Genomic DNA, 21,321 nt, shown 5'->3' with positions numbered 1-21,321 from the left:
GAGTTTTGGTCTCTGTGTGTTGCATTCTTGGGGACTTTCTGCATGATTCATTTTATGTTTCTTTATGAAAAAATATGACTGTCCTTTTACGACAATCCTAAAGTTACCTTTATCTGTCCACTACTTTGAAGTCTTTCTTGTGGATTCTTTAAGATTATTAAGCACAGATAAGCAGATAGATAAGGCCATTTTTTTCAGGAATCTTCCTGGGTTATTTGCACCTGAGCAAATTCAAACAGTGTACTTGGTGCAGGGTAAAGAGAGACCCTCTGACTGGCCAGGAGAATAGGTTACAGATTCAAGGCACTTTTTATGTTATTAGAAGCTTAGTGCTCTCTGAAAATGTAGTTTGAATATAGGAGGTCATACAGGATACACTGCTGGAAGAATAGAACACAGTAATTAAGGTTGATTAACTAAAATAAACTGTTCCTATTTTAAAGCGAAGATGATGAAACATACAGTAAAACAAGTTAGGTATTAGTATTGGCAAGACCAGTTCAGATCATTTCTCTTTATCTGGAGGGCTTTAAAACTGCAAATACTCCCAAACTCAAAACAGGCTGCATTATAATAAATGTGTTTGCCCTTGAAGAAATTATTTTTTAGATTCTTTAAACTGGAGTTAAAAGGCTGATAATAACAACAAAATGAATTTGTATTTTTTAATGGTGACCGAACTTGGAACCTTGGTCACATAATGAAAAGTCAAACACATAATCTGTATTCATTTGATAATAATTAGTCTTTCTTTGTTCTGTGAAATCTGCATAAATATATAAACACCTGGTTGCTAGTCAGTCAGAGGTATGAGATTCCCTTGATCATTGCCTAACTCACTTTTCCTTCTACTCTTCAGACTCCTTATTTCCTCTGCAAGCTGCCCTGTCAACAAGGACCAAATATATGGCCATCAAGGGAAGGACCCAATAAACAACAAAACAAATATCACATGTCCTAGAATCTGACAATAATGTCCAGGCTACATGCATCAAAAATTATTCAAAAGACAAAGACAATGAAAAGCACACAGAAATAAGAGTTGAATATGTTAACTAGAAGACTGATAATCTTAAAAATTCAGTGTTCACCAAATTGATTTATAGGTTTAACATAACCAATAAAAATTAAAATAATTATAAATATTGACAAACTAATTAAAAAATGAGTGTGGAAAAACAAAGAACTAAAATGGTTAAAAAAATCTTGCAGAAAAATTTTTTGTACCATGTAGAACTTAATTTGAAAACTTAATGCAGATTGACAGTGATGAAAATGGTGTGGTTTTCAAATGTTGCGGCATATGGGCTTTTGTAGTAAGACCTAATTATTATTTGGATTTCCTCACTATCTCTTATGTACTCCTTTTCATTTCTGATTTTGCTGATTTGTAGAGTCCTTGCCTTTTAGTTAGTTTGACTAAGGGTTTGTTTATCTTGTTGATTTTCTGAAAGAGCCAGCTCTTGGTCTCACTGATTCTTTGTATTGTTTTCTTTGTTTCTAAATCAATGATTTCAGCTCTGAGTTTATTTCAAACAGTCTACTACTCTTGGGTGTGACTGTGTCTTTTTTCCCCTGAGGGCTTTTAGGTGTGCCCTCAGTTGCTTGTATGCTGTCTCAAGCTTCTTCTCAAACTTCTTTCTGGAGACTCTTAGTGCTATGAGCTTTTCTCTCAGCACTGCACTCATTATGTCCCATATGTTTGGGTAAGTTGGGCCTTCATTTTCATTGAATTTTAGGAAATCTCTAATTTCTTCTTTCATTTCATCCCTGACCAAGCTGTCCCTGAGTAGAGAATTGTTTAGTTTCCATGGGCATGTAGGATTTTTGTTATTTCTGTTGTTGAGGTCTAGTTTTAGTCCATGGTGTTCTAAAAACATACAAGGGATTATTTGGATCTTTGTGTATCTGTTGATGCTTCCTTTGTGACCTAATATATGGTCAATTTTTGAGAAGGTTCCATGAGGTGCTGAAAAGAATATATACTCCTTTGAGTTTGAGTGAAAGTTCTGTAGACCTCTATTAGGTCCATTTGATTTAAGAACTCTGTGTCATTATTTCCCTATATACCTTCAGTCTAGATGATCTGTCCCTTGGTGAGAATGGAGTATTGAAGTCTCCCACTATCAGGGTGTTGAGATCAATGTGTAATTTCAGATTTTATAATGTTTCATAAGTGGTCTTGTATTTGGGGCACAGATGTTCAGAATTGTGATGTCCTCCTGGTGGATTTTTCCTTTGATGAGAATGAAGTGCCACTTCTCATGTTTTTTATTAATTTGGATTGAAAGTCTATTTTAATACACATTAGGATAACAACCCCAGCTTATATTCTGGATACATTTGGTTGAAAACATTTGGTTGAAAAACATTTTTTCCAGCCTGTTACTCTGAGATAGTGTTGATCTTTGTTACAGAGTTCTGTTTCTTGGATGCAGGAGAATGTTGGATCCTGTTTACAAAAGCATTCTGTTAGTCTGTTTTTTTTTTTTTTTTTTGGAGACTAAGTCCCTTGATGGTGAAAGAAAATAGTGACCAATGAATGTTATTTCCTTTTATTGTGGAGTTGGTGGTGTTACTGTGTTTTTGTGTTTTAAGGCTTGTTTTCCTTTATTGTTTTGTTGTGAAGTTGTCTATATCCTGTGTGCTCTTGGGTGTAGTTGTTTTTGTTGGAGTTTTCCTTGTAGTATCTTCTGTAGGGCTGGGTTGCTGTGTAGATACTGTATAAGTTAATTTTTGCAATGGAATATTTTGTTTTTCCATCAATGTTGATTGAAAGCTTTATTGTGGATATCAGTCTGGGTAGGAATCTGTGTTCTCTTAGAATCTGCATAATATCTACCCAGGCCCTTCTGGCTTTCATAGTTTCTGTTGAGAAGTCTGGTGTGATTCTGTTAGGTCTGCCTTTATATGGTACTTAGACTTTATTCTTTGCTGCTTTTAATATTTTTACTTTGTTCTGTAGAGTTAGTGTTTTGACTATTATGTGATTTGAGTTTTTTTTCTGGTCTAGTCTATTAGATGTTTTGTAGGCCTTTTGTATGTTTATGGACATTTCTTTCTTTATGTTGGGGAACATTTTTCCTATGATTTTCTTAAAAAATTTTTCTGGACCTTGGAGCCTGGAATCTTCTTTTTTGTCTATTCCTATTATTGCCTGATTTTGTCTTTCCATGGCATCCTTGATTTCTTAGATGTTTGTGGTTAGAACTTTTCCAGTTTTACTTTTTCTTTGAGAGACATACCAATTTCTTCAAGTGCATCTTCAGCACCTGAGATTCTCTCTTCCATCTCTTGTATTCTGTTGGTGATGCTCACCTTTGTGCTTCCTGATCATTTCTCTAATTCTCCATCTCCAGGGTTTTCTCTGTGTTTTCGTTATTGATTCTAATTCTGTTTTCATTTCTTGCACCATTTCCTTCATCTGTTTGAATGTGGATTTCTGTTTCCATCATGGCCTCTATTTTTTGTTGTTGTTTTTCTATTCCTCTCTATATGCCACTACAAGTACCTCTACTTGTGCCTGTATTTCTTTGGCTGTATTTGCCTGTATTTCTTTGAGAAATTTGTTTGTTTCTTCTTTATGTGCCTCTAATATCTGGATAAGCCTAGAATTGAGAACATTTTCCTGTGTTCTCAATGAATTAGAATGTCCATTGATTTTGGGAGTTACTGGTGAAGCCTTGATGTCCAGATTTTTGATGTGATGTGTTCTTATGCTGACTTCTTGACATCTGATTATTTGAAATCTTTGTTGCTTGTTCCTGGAGTCTGTACTTCAGATTGGTTCCATCTTTCTCCAGTGTCTGTAGTATTCTTCAGGAAGATGAGAGAGGCCCACCATATGGGTGTGGATGTTGTTGTTTCAGCTGTAGCTAAGGGAGTAAGGTCACAAGGTCAGGTGCACAAGTGAGGGAGGGTGAATCCCACTCATATGAATGGAAGTGTGCCTTGAATGACAGGATGCTAAAGTGTGTAGATGCCTGGACTGTGGGGAGTACGCACAGGAGGAGGTGTGGATGCTGGTTCTGTTCACAGATACAATTCACATGGGCAGGTGCCCTGAATACCTCAATGACTTATAGGCCTGTTTAATAGTCCTACTGGTATTTAGATGAGTCTGGGCTCCAGGAATTGTTTGCCTGAACTCCCATGTTAGGCCCATAGAATAGAGGATACAATGTGGAAAATGCTGTCCCAAGAACGCACATGGTAACAGTGGGGTGTGGGTGGGAGGGATCTGATATCTGGCTTCTATCGTAGAGGGACCCTGGATCTGGGGCTCTGCATTCACTCACTTGAAGGCACACTCACTAATTCAGGCCTAATCAGAAAGCACAGGGGTTCCCCCTGTTCTCTCCTCTCAGATTTGGGGCTGTTGAGTCTGAAAGTGCAGCAGATCTGTCAGCTCAGTGGTGTCCACTGTTTCTCCACTGGTTGGGGAGACACTTACTTGTTGTAGCCACTTCTATTGTCTCAGTCACAGAACACGGAGGTTCCTGGAAGGCTAGCTCCCACCATCCCACCTCTGCTGAAGACCAGGGAGGCCCTTAAAGTGTCCCCTCGGAGAACCACACACTGCCTGCCTTATAGCAGAATTGGGAGGCTGTTACAGTCTTCTTCAAGGGGAGTCTGTATAGCCTGTACACCTGACTGCAGAATTGGGTGGCACATACAGCCACCTGCCACCAAAGGATCCAAAACTTTGAAATTGATGAGTGGAGGGGCAATTCGAAACATAATATCAACACTGAGGATTCCTGAACAAGAGGGGACAACACTTGATCACAGACAGTTTGGATCAAGTCACACATGGTTGTCTCCAGGGACTGAGAGTGGTGAATATTCAACCCCCTGCACTTCTTGTCCCAAGCAGAGACCTCTCTGCTTGTCAGAGGAAGTAGTAGTTGCCCCAAGCAGATGCCTCCATGCCAGGTGGCTGATAACGCAGAGGTGGCTACCCCAATTATGGGTCTCCCTGCCTGGAAGACAAACAGTGGACAACACTGAGCTGACAGATCTCCTACAATCTCATTTGCCCATACAGGCCCAAATCTGAGAGTAGAGTACAGGCAGAACCCCTGTGCTTTCCGATTATGCCTTCAAGAGAGTGTGTGTGCCTTCATGTGAGTGCATGCAGAGCCCTAGATCCAAGGTCTATGTACACTAGAAGCCAGACATGGGATCCTTCCCAACCACACCGCGACACTGTGAGCAACAGAGAGATCCTTGGGACAGCATTCTCACCATTGAAGCCTCTGTACTGTGGGTCTATCAGTGGAGACCAAGCAAACAGTTCGTTGAGCTCAGACATATCTGAATACCAGGAGGACAGTAAGACAGGCCTGTAGGACTTTGAGGTATTCAGAATACCTGCCCATGTGTGTTGAGCCTGTGTGCAGTGCCAGCATATTCACCCCCTCTTGTACTAAAGCTCCACCCTTCCAGACATCTTCCCACCCTAAAACCCTGTTCTTCATGGCACATTTCCATGCACATACCTGCACTTGCACACTTGCACCTGCAACAATCTTCCCTTAGCTATAGCTGAAACATCACCATCCACTATTAAAAGGTGAACCTCTCTCATTTTCCTGAGTAATATTCCAGACATCAGGAACATATGACCCCAGTCTGAAGTACAGACTCCAGGAACAAACAGGGAACATGCCAGATAAACAGATGGCTAGAGGCCAGTATAAGAACACATCCAACAATTATCATGACATCATGGCTTCAAGAGCAACCCCAAATGTCAAAGGATATGCTAATTCATCAGAAATACAGGAAAATGATCTCAAATCTATCCTTATCCAGTTATTAGAGGCACATAAAGAGGAAAAGAATGGAGCTCTCAAAGAAATACAGGAAAATAGCCAAACAAGGAGAGGCACATGTAGCGGATATAAAAAGGATTAAACAACAACAACAACAACAAAAAATAGAGGCCATCCTGGAAAGACAGGAATCCACATTCACACAGATGAAGGAAATGGTGAAGACATGAAAACAGAATTAGAATCAATAAGGAAAACACAAACAGAGAAAAGCCTGCAGCTGGAGAACATAGAGAGAAGATCAGGAAGCACAAAGATGAACATCACCAACAGAATACAAGAGATAGAAGAGAGAATCTCAGGTGGTGAAGATATGCTCACAGAAATTGATATGTCTCTCAAAGAAAAAGTAAAACCAGAAAAGTCCCAAACACAAAACATCCAAGAAATCAAGGATGCCATGAAAAGACAAAATCTAAGAAAAATAGGAGTAGATGAAAAAGAAGATTCCAGGCTCCAAGATCCAGAAAATATTTTCAAGAAAATCATAGAAGAAATTTTTCCTAACTTAAGAAAGAGGTGTCCATAAACATACAGAAGGTCTACAGAACAACAAATAGACTAGACCAGAAAAGAAACTCCTCATGTCATATAAGTCAAAACAATAAATCTACAGAACAAAGAATGAACACAGTGTTCATCCATACACATTGTGAACATATAGGACACAGATGTAACATACACTACATACAAGTAATGTATATGACATAAGTTGAACATACAGGCAGATATGTGACCACTCTATGAATAAGTATCTGTGTGCTCCTCACATACACAAAATTCACGCAAGCACTCACACACACACACAAAACAAAACAAAACAAAACAAAACAAAAAAACAAAAAAAACCACAAACAGGTTCCCACAGATGTTGGTTAGTGGCATTATACTCATCGTAAATCAGTGATCATCACTTTAGTGTTCTGGGTAGTGACATGGCCACAGTCCTGCAATTGAAGGAAAGTAAATAGGGTCAAAGCATAGAAAAGCCCTATTTGAAACAACTTATATTTCTAATTTTATACCAAAGAATGACTCTTGTGACCTAGTCTAGACCATGTAACCTTGGTAGTTGTGGAGAATCTTGAACTTATCCTCCTGCCATTTGATCCTAGTGCTGTGCCACCATGGCATATTTCAGGAATGCTGCAAGTTGAATCCAAGACGTTCTCCTTGAAACACAAGCTCTTCCCCAACTGATACATGTCGCCAGACATAAGCCTTTAATATAAGAGGCTCTCTGAACGTCAGTAGTTCGTAGATTAGAGGTGAGATTGTGAGGTCATTGAGATACATGGACTAAGCTCTGGGACCCAGTACTCCTCATAGACAGAGTCAGTGTCTCCCAAATTATCTTTAAGCATGTTTTTCAGAACCAGTTGTCAAAAATATCTTTATTAAAAGGAACCAGTAATCTTGGAGCTGTGATGATAATCATATAATAGTCCTTAAGGGTATTAATATATAAAACAAGGTCACAAGGATTAATTAATATGACCCCGGGATCGGGATCTTAAACCTTGTAGGATCTCTATGGCTTCATCTCTGGATCTTTTATACTTTATGAGGCAGGTTCTTGTCATTTCACTATGTTGCTTCGTTTCCTATAAATGTAACCTCTGTGGAAAGGTCCAGGCTGATACAAAGTGCCAGAATCTCATTGACTTGAGGCTGATCTGACATGGAGATCAATCTGATCATAATAAGTGTGATATCACTAAGCACATCATGGGAGAAGAAACCATCTCCCCAGGCAGCTGAGAACCCTAATACCTAGGCAGAATCCCTGGATAAAGATGCTTAATTTTTTTATCTTACATGGCCTTTTCTTTTTTCAGATCTCTAACTGAAACTCAATAACTGATACTGGTGAAGAACAAGGTAACATGTAATAAGCATTGCTTAAAGTAATGGATTCCATACTCTGTCTGTTACTTCATTTCCCCATGATACTGGAGATAGAATCCAAGGTCTCACTCATGCTGACCTCACACTCTGACCCTGATGAACACCCCAGTCCTCCTTCCGTTTTTCTCTCAAGAACCCTCAAAAGTACATTGTATTAAAATCAACAAATATGAGGTAAAAGGATCAGTAAGGGTCAATACCCTCGTAGAACATAAATGACCAGGTTGTAAATGGGAGAAAATTTATCTTCACTGCCCACTGATTTCTAATTACACCGTTATTATGGATGTTTAAGAATGTGACCAATGATGCTGAACTTCCAAGTAGATCAGAAAGGATGAGAAACCTTATCAGCTCTATGTCCTGGCTCAGACCAAGGTCTTGATACATTGTAAAAAGATACATACGCAGAATAGAGGAGTGTCCTCTCTATGAGGATGGAACCCCCTCATGGAGCAGCAGGAAATTTCATTTATCCCAGTAGGTGTCAGTGAGAAAATTCCAGTTCTGAAATGAAAAAGCAGACTCAGTCAAGCAAATATGACCCTAGGTCTCTTCCCTCTCTTCTGTCCACCTTTCTCTAATCTTTTCTTCCTTCTTTAATTTTTGTTTTCTGTTTCCTCTCCTTTCTTAGATCTCTCTCCATTTTACTGTCTCTTCTCACCCCTCCTCCTGTCACTTTTCTCTGTACAATTCTTCTTCCCATTTTTAGAACCTGTGAATCTCCTCCTACTTCAATTCAAAGCCATCACTGTCATCTTTATTCTTCTCCTAGACATTGTCCTCCTGGTGCTATTCCTAATCATTATACCCTTCTTCTTTTTTTTTCTCCTTTACTCGTTTTTCTTTCTTTTTTCTTTTTCTTTCTCCTTCTAGTTCTCATACTCCTACTCTTGCCTTTATATATCTACATCCCCCTCTGTCTATCTCTTTCTCATTCTGAATATTGTTATTTCATCTTAACCAAAGGGGGCAGAGGGATTCAACAGTAGAAATGAGTAGGAAGAAGAACCAAGTAAAGTATTTAGGTCTGTTTAGATAAATAATGTGAGGAACAAGGGACAAAAAATGCTAAATTCAGTGTCTTCTTATCACTGTGATAAAACATCCAGGGTATGTATGTATGCATTATATATATATATACATATGTATGTATTATATATATATGTATGTATTATATATATATACATATACATACATATATTTTTTTTACCAAGGGAAACAGGATAATTTAATGCTTTTCCAATAATAGATCTGCTAAGGAATTCACAAAAACTTGACTTAGGAATGAAAAGAGAGGACACTCATGTAAAATGTTTGGTTTAGAATTTCAACCTCAGTCTGTTGAGGTTGCTTCTTGATAGTTTGTCCTAGAAAATCAGCAGTAATAGCCACATATTTTTAGGAGCAGCTAGTATTAATTAGAATGTTGCTCTTAATTGAACAGCAATCAGTTAAGACCATCTATAGATAAATTTTAAATAATTTTCATCCATGGAAGCATTTTGCTCTTACAGATCTGAATCTTACACACTCACTCTTTGTATTTGGGGGCACACACAACTGCAATGGACTCAGGCAGCATCTGCTGGTAGCAAAAGTGGGTGTGTAGGTCCACACTTGATAAGAATGCTCTCTGGGTTGGATGGGTCTATGAAAACAAAAGAAGACAAGAATTGCTAGTGAGCATACTCAGTCCAGTCTGATCCACCAAGGAAAGCAAGCTCAACCAACTTCAAAAATTAGCCTCTACTAAGATTCCTGAAATCATTCAAGAGAAACACTCATCTGCTAGGTGGAGAAGGAAGAAGGGACAATCTGCTTTGTCCTCCTAACACATAAAACCCAAAAGACTCTAAGTATCTCTCTCTCACTTTGAGCTAGTCCCTCACTGAGAATAAGACTCTTTTATTCATCCATGCTTATTTATACTGAATGTCTAAATGGTAACCATTTCAAGTTTTGAAAGTCAGCTTCTAACCCACATCTGTTTCTCTGCTGCAAATAGCAGACAGAGTCTTTCCTCATCAACCTTTTCTATGAACACTAATAATATTGGTTCAACAATCTCTATTGGTCTTCAGGTGTCTGCCTTGACTCCTACTCTGATCCCCATGTGATTATCCCCTATGTGAAGAGGAGTCTCTTTTGCCCTTCAGATGTGGTACTGTACTAATGTTTCTTGATTTACCCCACTTTTCTTTTCTTCTCTCCCCTTTTTAACTGGATCAACAGTGTAAAAACACATCAGGCAACTGCAGGGCAGAGTGGGGATAAATCCTATAGATACTAAGCCAAGGAAAGCAGAGGTAAAAGTTATCTATCTAGACATTGCATTTCAGGTAATGTTGGCATGGTGGGAGTCACATGTAGGATGTGACCACTAATGAAATCCAGAAATAGATGGTGAAAGTGAAATTCTATCTGGATGAAGGAAGGAAGGAATTTGGACTAGGCTCCTGGTAGGTTCCTGTTTCCTTCTCTAAGTTGTGCATATACATCATATTTATTCAAGGAGCTATTAAACTGTGCTATTCATGAATGTACACTCACAAGTTAGCTATATTCTCAATGTCACTCATTTGAAAATCTAAAATGAAGGCAAACAAAAAGTAAAATCAAGAAAATCAACATCTGTCTGTCACAAACAACTCCATATTTGCCTAAAGCTGAGGATCTGGCTTGCTTCTGTGTTTGTGGACCTATTTGCATTGCCCACATGGCACGCTGGGGTTGGCTACCCAGAAGCTATTTAAGCTGTGGGCTGGCTTTCCCCAGGGTCAGATGATTGTTCAAGGTTCCTGAATAAACTGCATTGAAAAAAATAAAAAGTAAAATTTACCTAACCGAAAAAAAAAAAGAAAATCAACATCAATAAGATAAAACCATGTTCATACCATCTGACAGTTCCCTCAAGTCTCAGTACTCTCTAAACCAAGTTCTGTCAAGAGCAGACTCATAATTCTCCAAGAATCTAGGAATCAGATGCACACCTTAGTATGACATTAATAACAGATTCCAAAAATAGTCATAAACTTCATCAGATGACTTTTGTTTTGAGGCACAGTCTTAATCTCAGCTCAGGTTGGTTCTGAAGTCACCAACTAGTAGCCTCATCTTCCTGAGTGGTAAAATTCCATGAGGGTGCCAATGTACTCAGATTTCTAAGAATCTGCTAAACCCTGAAGTCTCTACCTATCGTGGCCTAAAATTCATTAGCCAATATGCTCAAAACCCTAGCAGGAGATATGAATACTCTGCCTGCTGGATCCTGTCTGTGAGTCACATGCAGAATTAATTCTTCAACACTTCTTGCTGTGTGGCTTTGGAGAACCTCCTAACCAGTATTCCTGCAGCATTATTGCTGTTTCATCACACACTATGTTCAATGTTCTTCTTGTTAGACCTCCACTACAGCTGCCAGGGAATGGATTCTCTTGCAACCAGCTCTCTCCATTTAGAACATTTCCTAGGCCAACTCCATGCAGAAGCCTCTAAGGTCCCTCCCCTGGTTTCTTCTGGCTTCTCAAAACTTCCTTCCAATGGCCATATAGATTTGATATATGAAGATGCCTTAAATTTCACACAGTAAGAATTATCTCCAATTCCAATCTCAGTCCTTCTATAAAAGCCCTATTGATCCATATGAGAGGATCACTGCTATCACCATGAGCCCAGCTAAAAGCCTGCTCTGTTCCAGATGCATCAGCCTCTGATCCTCATTCCTTGGATCTCTAAATCTCACTCTTCCTCAACAGATTGCTACCACCAGCTCATTGGATGTTAGCAGCCCCCAAACCTTAACTGATCTTCACATCTCAATCAGCCTTGTATCTTCTTCATTTTTACTTGTGGTCTATGGGTTTGGTCCTGAAATTGTTTTACCCATAATAACACAAACAGTTCTCCCTCTACTCAAAAATCACCACTATTTTTTTCCTCCACCAAAGACAATGGAGATCATGGCTTTAATAGGTCAAATCAACAAATACATCTTATATTTTTCTGATACCAAACACCAATCCCAACCAACAGAACTGTTCAATGATGCAGGAGCACAGTGTAGGTATTCAAAATTGCCCCATCTCCCATGAACCCATTCTGGCCAATGTTTACAAGTCATCATAAGTCAGGTCAAGTCGGCCCCTCTTTTCTGAAACTCACAGGGACTCAGATTTACATCCTGAAAAATGTAGTCCCAAATGCCTCCTCTGAATTGGTACTAGGTTATGTGTGATCATCCATTTGTGTTACAAGCTAGACACAAAGGGCCAAATTTTGATTATTACATATTTTGTTATTGAGTTAGGCAAAACAGTAAGAATTTGTATTGAACTGAAAATCATGAAGCCACAGGAGACTGCTTCAGAAATCTCAACTTCTTCTGTTCTGAGTGTAAGTATGTGTGTTAACTTAAAACCTAGAAATAAACCATGTGATTGTGGCTTACACCTTTCAATATTCCAAGAAAAGCTTCTTGTTCTCTGAGCTTCAGTATTTGATAATGAGAGAATCATTAAGAAGAAATCTCTAGGCAAGTTGCTGTGTTTGCTTGAAAATCAACAGAAGTATGTTCAGCAAGTGTAAACACTTGAAAATCTCACAGGTATGATCTCTTTGGGTGTGTTAAAAGAAAGTACTTCTTCATAAATACAAAATACAATCATTACAAATAACTCCTTTGTATTATTTAAAATACCGTAATTTATAATTTTGTGGGGACATGATCCCTATACCATGTTCCCTTACCTCCTAAGCAAGGTACTTTTCTTGACCCAGACTCTCAAGGTATGGGGACTTTGTAGACTTGCTTTGATTAAAAGGTAAAATTTAAAAAAAATAAATACAATAGGAAATGGTCCTATGACTCACCCTGAACACTATTGACTGCATGTTTAAACAGAAGAATGAAATGGAGTGTATAGACTCTGTGCAGAGAAAGATTTAGGTAGGATATTTCTAAGATAGAAAAAAGAGACCCTTGTCAACAGGGAGGTTATTTGCTTACATGAATCCACCCTAAGGTGAGAAGCCCCAGTTCTTCTTGGATAAAAAACAGTTCCTCTTCATTGGTGGCATAGCAATAGTCAGGGCCCCCTTCCTGGAGGGGTATGACTATGTGCGTGATATGGTATTCCTCTTCTACCTGCCAAGACAAAATAACTTATTAAAATATTCTAGAAGTCTCAGTCCCACTAGTTCATAACATAAGTAAGGGAATCCCTCACCCAACTGAATGACCTTTACTGTTCTCCCTCCCCTCAGCATTTCACAATCTTGGGGGCTCTTATAGGTTCTATATAAAGGAACAGATGCTGAGATGACCCTAAGATGTCCCTCTAGGCACATCCTAGGCCTATACTCCTGCCTGTAGAACTCAATATGTCTGCTCAGGAAGTTGAGGTGTTTATAATTTACATTCCAAGGCTTACCAGAGTAAGTGCTCAGAGCAGGGACCAAAAGGAATTAAGCCCTCCTTTTCCTTTTAGAATTAGTCAACATGAATGTCTACATGCCTCATTCCTGCCTATCTGCTTGTCTGCCTGCTGGCATGTTTCCATGGCCTACAAGACAGTGTCTCATTCTCGCTGTGAAGCTGGTTTGAACTTGTAGGAAGCCTCCAGCCTCAGTTTGGCAGCAACAGGAATTAAGAGCATTAGCAACCATTACAATGAAAATTCCTAAGTGTAACATTGAAACAAATGGTTCAAGGAATTCTGAAAAGCAAACGAACACAAAGTCATCAAATTCAAGGTTTCCAGGCCTTGTCACCCACAGTTCCTTCTGTCTGGTGAAGTCTATGAACACAAACATTAGATATGTTCTCTGACAGTCATGGGAAGATAAGGGGAAGAAACAACCTCAGATCAGGAAGGACTTTTCATATTTTTACCATGGATCCGCACAAAACTCCACAGGTCTCAATTTTCTTCTTAGTGTTCTTCCTTGCAGACTTTAGAAATTTCTCACATAAATCGTGAGGGAGGATCACAGGTCGTAGACTTCTGACTTTCTGAACTGCAATGAAAAAGAGAAAAGTCTTAGGCAACAAGGCCTCCTGTTCATTAGCAAAATTCATCTTGAGAGCCTGGGAGATAAAAGAAATGTCATTGTGATTCTCTCCAAGAGTCCTTCCCAATGATGGAATCACAAAGTGAGCCGGGTTTTGTTTCTCCAGGCTCTGGGTACAGCTGACTGGGAGCTGGGACCATGGACTTTATAGCCAGCTTGAATGGATGGAGCAATAGTTTTGAATGTAACTGTGAGATGAGTGTAGTTGGACCACGGAAGCCAAAGACTAAGGACATGGACAAGGAAATGCAACATTCTCTGTGGTGGTGCTCAGTGCTCCAGACTTCAGACACCTGTCCACCAGCATGTGCGAACTTTACTAGTGAGCCCTAGACTCACACCTGTGTGGCTGAGTCAGATGCAATGAGGACAGTTAGGTTTTAGACCATTCAGAAGTGCACCTGCCCTCCATATTTTCCCAGCATCCCTTGGTCCCTACCTGCTGCTGGGCATGTCTCGGGTAAGCTCTGACCTACTAGCCTGTGTTTTCCAGCCCAGAAACAGGGCCTTCCCCTCATTATATAATCCAGACATTTAGGTTCCCTTATCTCTCTTTCTCCTCTCACTCTACTCTCCTTATATCATTCCTTCCCTTCTTCTCCTCACTCTTTCTTCATTCTCTCTCTGTACATGCTTTTCATTTTCTCTCTCCCTTCTTCACTAGTATTGTATCCAAAAGCTTCTCCCAATAAATCTGCATTTCTATACTATAACTTCATCTTTAAATTAGCTCATTCCTGTGTTTAAAAGGGGAACCAATTTCACACAAGTCTTCTCCAAGTCAAAACTGTGGTTACTTGCCTGTGCTTTCCTCTGGGCCATTTTCCCCAGGCTGCTGGGCAGATGTTGATGTGCTTGGGGTGACGACCTTAGCATTCTTCTTGCTTGTACACTGCTGTGGTGGGCTGGAGGTTTGGGTTGGTACTGAGGAAGGTTGAGCTTCCTTTGCTGTTACTGTGCTAGGTCCTTCTTCCCAACTTCTGTTTTCTTTAGGTCCATACAATGGAAAAAAATGGAATAGAGTGTCAGCTGGATCATCCTGATTTATTTGTTTGTTTATTTATTTATGTTTAATGTTAGTTACAGTTTATTTATTTTATATCCTAGCTGTAGCCTTCCTCATTCCCTCCCAATTCCAGTCTTCCTCCCTCATCTGCTCCCTGCCCCTCTATAAGTCCACTGATAGTCCACCAGGTACCAAAAGGAATTTAAGTCCTCCTTTTTCTTTTAGAATTAGTCAACATGCATGTCTTTACGCTTCATATAGGAGGGCCAAATCCCCTTCCATCTGACCCAGCTTATCAGGTTTCATCAGGACTGGCTGCAATGTCCTCCTCTCTGACCTAGCAAGGGTGCTCTTCCCTTGGGGCAGGGGTGGGAGGTCAAAGAGCCAGCCACTTACCTGTGCTTTCCTCTTGGTCATTTTCCCCAGGTCCATTGGCAGATGATGATGTGCTTGAGGTAACAAACTTAGTGTTATCCTCTACTGCACACTGCTGTGGTGAGCTGGAGATGTTGGTTGGTAATGAGGAAGGTTGAGCCTCCTTTGCTGTTGATGTTAGGCCAGGTCCCACTTTTCCAATTTTCTTTTCTTTAAGTCCATAAAATGGATCAAACGAAATAGTACAAGAACTGGAACATCCTGAGGACATAAAGTCCTCCCAGAAGGCTGCCCACTCTGCTGCTTCCTCCTCTTTCTGCTTCTACAGGAAAAAGATTTAGGCAAATACTTTAAATCTCAGAAATCTTGTCATCACAGAGATGAACAAAACCTAGATCTGTTCATGTATGATATCTCATAATCAGATCAATAAATCTGATGTGGTGAAAATCAGCCAGCAGCCCCCTACTCAGTTCCTATATGGCTGTCTCTAGGAATAGCTAAGTCTGTCTTCTCTACACTCCACCCATCTTTGTGTGTAAGTGTGTGTGTGTGTGTGTGTGTGTGTGTGTGTGTGTGTGTGTGTTGGCTGGTATGGATGCAAGTGCATTTATGTGCAAGTGATTGTGGAGCTTATTCATTAACTCTCAGACTCCAATGGAACATAACAAGACAATCCAAGAGGCTGAATAGCTGCCATATACTCCCACTGTCTCTGTGCTCCTCATACTGACCATCTCCATTAGGTATTTTTCATATTCCCTGTTGTATTTGTTTAGTAGTTTCCTCTTTAGAGTCTCGGCCCTGTCAAAAACGATGTTTAGGATCTGAAATACAAAATCAAAATGGAGAATTAGAATAGTTCTAATGTGAGAATAAAGGGGAATAAAACAAGTTGGGAGAAGCAGTAGTAACTCATGCAGAGCTTGAATGTGATTCCCAGTCATCCCTCTCCTTTTTACTGCTCTGCTGAGCCAGCATCTGACCCCTTTCCACCAAGTGTCAGGATCTGTGGATTTTCTTTGAGTAGCTCCAGGTTGCTCTGGAGATATTTGTTCATCAGCTTAGGCAACAAAGACTCACCTTGATGAAGTTCGATCTTCTTCCATGCACATCCCTTTTTCGGAGTTTTGGGCCAATGTTTATTTTTTCCAAATATAATCTAAAGGAATAAAGGAGAGTGAATGAGAAGTACAGAAAATGTTGACATGTTTAAATTAGGCCCAGAGGAAATTTGGCTTCTGCATGCAGGATTTCAGAAGATCCTAGAGTTCACAGAAGTGCACCCTGAAAGCCAGTATCAGTTTCCATCCCAGTGTATGGAAAGATATGTGCCATTACTGTAATATTAAACTGGCACATTCAACAAATATCAGCTGTTGAGAAGAACTGTTTGTCATCCTGGCAATCAGGAGACAGCACATAATTAGGGTTAATAAACTCCCAGATTCTTGAGGATACCCTACAGGGTATTAAAGCAGAGGCTGAGATTCATAGCCAAACTTTGGGCAGAGTGTAGAAAATATTGTAAAGAAGGGGGAGATAGAAAGACCAAGAGGAGACAGGAGCTCAAGGAGAAAGAAAATATCTGGGCATATGGATCTTTTCTGAGAGTGATGCTCCAGCCAAGGACCATTTATGGAGATAACCTACAAACCCTGTTCAGATATATCCCATTGCAGCTCAGTGACCAAGTAGGTTCCCTAGTCATGGGAAGAGGAACTGCCTCTGACATGAACTCAGTGGCTGGCCTTTGATGACCTCCCCATGAGGGGGGTGAAGCCTTACCAGGCCACAGAGGAAGCCAATGCAACTACTCCTGATGAGACCTCATTGAGTTGGATCAAATGGAAGGGGAGGAGGACCTCCCCAATCAGCAGACTGGGTGAAGGTCATGGGTGGAGAAGAGGGAGGGAGGGTGAGATTGGAAAGGGACCAGAGAGGGGGCTACAGCTGGAAATCAAAGTGAATAAAATGTAATTAATAAAAAAAATTAAAGAACTCATATTCATGAAGTTCTTTATTTCTGACCACAGAACCTTTCATATTTGTGTCTTTGAATAGGGAAGAAAAATTGTGTATGAACTGCCAGAAATATGATTAAAACCTGACATTGTCAAATTCAGTAACTGTCAGCAAATATGACGAAAATGAACAGGAGAGGAGCATAAGTTAGACAACAGTCCCAGAAAAGGAGATAGAAACTGCAGGTTCTCACGTGAGGAATTTGTGATAGAGAATAAAGGCTGCTTCTTCTTTTCCACATTTATCCAGGTCAGCTGCCATTTGGAAGAAGTCATCTCTAAGGCTCATGTAAGAAGCCTTGGAAAATGTTTTGTTGATTTTGATGTCCTGCCCTAGAGCGCTTAAGATCTGGAAACGCTCTTGGGGAGTTAAACTGACATCATCGTGTCTGAGGATGGTCTAAGACAAAAGAGAAGACAGGAAACATAAAAACCCATCTCCTAACATCCATCCTCCTGCTGTTCCAGCTAGGTAGTACACAATGTTTGCTTGTATGTGCTTCTGTGTGTGTGCCACATCTATGTGTGCCAGCTTGTGTGACAAATGGCTCCCTAAAGAAATTTGAGCAAATAAAACATCATTTGTTGTGACTCACCTCAATAAATTTAGAAAACAGGCATAGCATGGGATTACCTTAATATGGTAGTAAAGTGGAAGATTCCAGACCTAGGATCTTCCTACCCCTTGAAAACACAATGCAACGGAACAACAGGAACAACATGTAATTTAAAAACAGGCCCTTACGAACAGCCTGTTTATTGAGATTTGCACCATGACTTTACATAGCTGTTGGTATAATGTTCTTTTGGAATATATACCATTTACCTTTTTCATGCTGAGAAGCAGCAGAAAGAAACACACCTTTGAGAACTCTCAGCACCTTGGACTACAGCTTTGCACAATCATATCCTGAATGCTTTCAGGGGAGTCAGGGTGATTGAGAGCAGAAAAGCAAAGTATTCTAAAGAGTACCTATTTACAGTATTGACCTCCTTTCTCTATCCCACTGACAGTGTAAAGAAAAGGTGATATATTATCACTCTAGCTCTTTAGTTTAAACACAGACAAAGACACTAGGGTTTTAAATTTGCCAAATATTATTTCATATAAATTACCTTTATGGTAAAGTGCAATGAGACTTACCACATTTGTTGTTCCAGTAGTGAAAGGTCCTTTATTATCTAGACAACTCTGGTGGTCTGATTGCCTAGGTATCACAAAGTTCCCTCCTGTCAACAGATGAAAACAATTTTAGGAAAGAAGACCTTTGCTTCTCTGGGAATTAATGTTAATATACATTAAACTATATTTAACTTGTTGAAGTAATGACAACTATAGCCACAAAAATACAGGTTTTTTATCCTGAATTTTATTGACTGAGGCAGGATGGTAGTCACAACCTCAATTGAAGAGTGAACACTTAAAAACAATTTTAATTGAAAAAAACAGGAGTAAGTCATTGCTTTTCAAAATGATGAAGTCATAACAATGAAGTTAGATTCAAGATGGCTTCAGCTGCATGCATCCTACGAACGTCGGAGCACCTATAAGAAGCCTAAGAGACCCATGAAGGCTCAGAGGAGATACATTGCAGCAGAACACAGGTCTACAGAGAACACACTATCTTTAGAACAACTAAAAATGCCATGTCTATGGAGATTATGTTTTGAAAATGTGGTGACATGAAAATTGAGAAAATAAAGATGGCTGACCAGAGCCCCAGGCATCAGGCAAAGAAAAGTTAATCTAGAGCCACAGTAGCTGGCACTGGTGGAGATGGATAAGGGTTCATTTCCTGGATAGGCCTCCTCAAAAGACCTCCACTGTCAGTGTTGTAGCTGGAGGCCATGGTGTTGCCCATGGTGCTTGCTTCATCCAGAAACCATGTGGCAGTGCATGTTCTTTTAGCCTCTAAGCCAAAAAGAAGATACAGTTTAGGCAGGCTGCCATTGAAGAGAGTTCTTAAAAAGTGGAATTGAGTATATTCCATATGTGCCTTTCTGAGTTTCCTCACTTAAGATGATCTTGTCTAGTTCCCACCATTTGCCTGAAATTTTAATGTTTTCCTTCTTTTTAATTGCTGAGTTATTCCATTGTGTAAATGTACCACACTTTCTGTATCCATCCTCCACTGAAGGACACCTAGGTTTTTTCGAGATTCTGGCCATAACAAATAAAACTTCTATGAGCATAGTTGAACAAATGTCCTTATGATTGGTGGAGCATGTTATGGGTAGTGGTATAGCTCGAGCTTGAGGTAGCACTATTTCTACTTTTTCTGAGAAAGCACCAGATTGATTTTCAAAGTGGTTGTACAAGGTTACATTCCTACCACATTACCCTTTAGTGGATATTTACCATGTAGTATAGGATAAATATATTAAAATCTATAGTTGCAGAAGAAGGCAATGCAACCACTCCTGATGAGACCTAATTGACTAGGATCAGAAAGAAGGAAAAGACCTCCTCTATCAGTGGACTTGGGGAGGGGCATGCAGGCAGGGGATGGAGGAAGGGAGGGATTGGGACTGGAGGAGGGAGGGAACCACAGAGGGGATACAAGGTGAATAAAGTGTAATTAATAAAAAATTTAAAAAAATAAAATTGAGAAATGCAAAAAGAAAAAAAATAAATCTAAACAACAAGGAGGACCCTAGGGAAGATGCTTAATCCACATTCAAAAGGACAAATTGATAGACATCAGCATTAGGAGAAGACAAGGAAAAGGACAGAGGCCTTCCACAGAGTACCTCTGAAAGACTCTACCCACCAGGATATGGAAGCAGATGCTGAGACTCACAGATTTGGGGCAGATTGCTGGAATCCTTATGGAAGAAGAGGGAGATTGAAAGGACTGTAAGGGACAGGAGCTCCACAAGGAGGTCAACAGAGCCAAAACACCTGAGTGCAGTGCGGGGGAAGGGGCATGCAGGGACCAGTATTCTAACCAAGGACCATGAATGGAGTAGACCTAGAATCCCTGTTCAAAGAGAGCCGATAGGCTGTTCAGTTTCCATCTAGGTTCCCTACTAATGGGTACAAGAGATGCCTAGGACATGATCTCAGTGGCTAGCTCTTTGATCAGGATTGGTGGCTTCTACTTGGGGGTGGGGTCAGGATGGGGCAAGAAGGAATTCAGTTATCTTTAAGGGCCATGGCACTGAGACTTTGACCATGTTTCAATGATTGGATGACCAACACATATTTGAATGGATGTATTTTTTTTTTTAATTTATTTTGAGTGTGACATATGGGTAGGAATGTAAATCTTGGAGCAATGGAACAGGAGGGTAATGTAGGTTATATGAAATTCTCACATAAACAATAAAATAATATGTTGACAATTTTTACAATGACCTTTAACATGGAGAAAAGATTCCTTTAAAGGAGGGCTGAGTTTTACTTTGTAAGGCATGCTTTCCAGGTTCTTATTATGTAGCAGAGAATTCTAGCCATGAACTAGTGGTTACACAGCTACCTCAGACCACCATGAGCTCAGGTGACACCTCTCAACAAGCAGTCCTGGCATTAAAAGGCATTAAAATTACTTTTAGAGAGTTTGTCTGGAGTACCAGAGCAGGAAACACAGCTGCTCTTGAGTTCCACACATGAAACACAGACCCATTTCACCATCCTGAAGGCCCAGTTTTAACTGTAAACACCAGGACCAGGATGGGTTGCTCACTGACCCCTGAATGGGACACAGCTGCCTATCTAGCCAGGTCAGCAAGGCAACCCTCCTCATAGAGGGTTGGCAACACTGGTGTAGAACTGCACCAGCTTTCAAATAGTATCTTGCCCCTCCGTTCACCTTTTACATACAACTCTCCAATCCCCCATCTTTTTCAGCTAAAACAGTGCCAGGAATTCTCAGGTTTCCTTCTGTTTTCCTTTTCTTAAAGATTCAATACCCCAGGGAACCCTAGACCCTGCCAGTTTATATCAAAAAGAATGTGAAGGTATATTTAGTGAGTACATGAGTAACTGCTGAGTCAAAAGTCACAACCCTAGGGAATTTCAGATCCAAGACCACAATAGGAGACCATCTTTCATTCTGTACACTCCCCTTATTCCCATATCATTTTGAAGATTCCCAAC

General features: G+C 40.0%; 1 protein-coding gene across 1 annotated transcript; it reads right to left on the bottom strand.

Annotated features, from left to right (window-relative positions):
• Nucleotides 1-6,727: 6,727 nt before the first annotated feature.
• LOC132655342 (STAM-binding protein-like) lies at nucleotides 6,728-18,057 on the bottom strand. The gene is made up of 11 exons (XM_060388335.1): nucleotides 18,049-18,057; nucleotides 17,417-17,622; nucleotides 16,282-16,360; nucleotides 15,933-16,025; nucleotides 15,220-15,520; nucleotides 14,619-14,804; nucleotides 13,639-13,763; nucleotides 12,754-12,891; nucleotides 9,284-9,396; nucleotides 8,153-8,252; nucleotides 6,728-6,784 (listed from the first exon to the last, which is right to left on the bottom strand). Exons 1-11 carry the CDS (start codon nucleotides 18,055-18,057, stop codon nucleotides 6,728-6,730), a joined length of 1,407 nt encoding a protein of 468 aa, XP_060244318.1.
• Nucleotides 18,058-21,321: the final 3,264 nt, after the last annotated feature.

Source organism: Meriones unguiculatus, chromosome 7, assembly GCF_030254825.1.
Source record: "Meriones unguiculatus strain TT.TT164.6M chromosome 7, Bangor_MerUng_6.1, whole genome shotgun sequence".
In the NCBI taxonomy this organism is placed as follows: domain Eukaryota; kingdom Metazoa; phylum Chordata; class Mammalia; order Rodentia; family Muridae; genus Meriones; species Meriones unguiculatus.
Note: the sequence above shows the minus strand (reverse complement) of the source record. Positions and strands in the feature narration are given on the sequence as shown.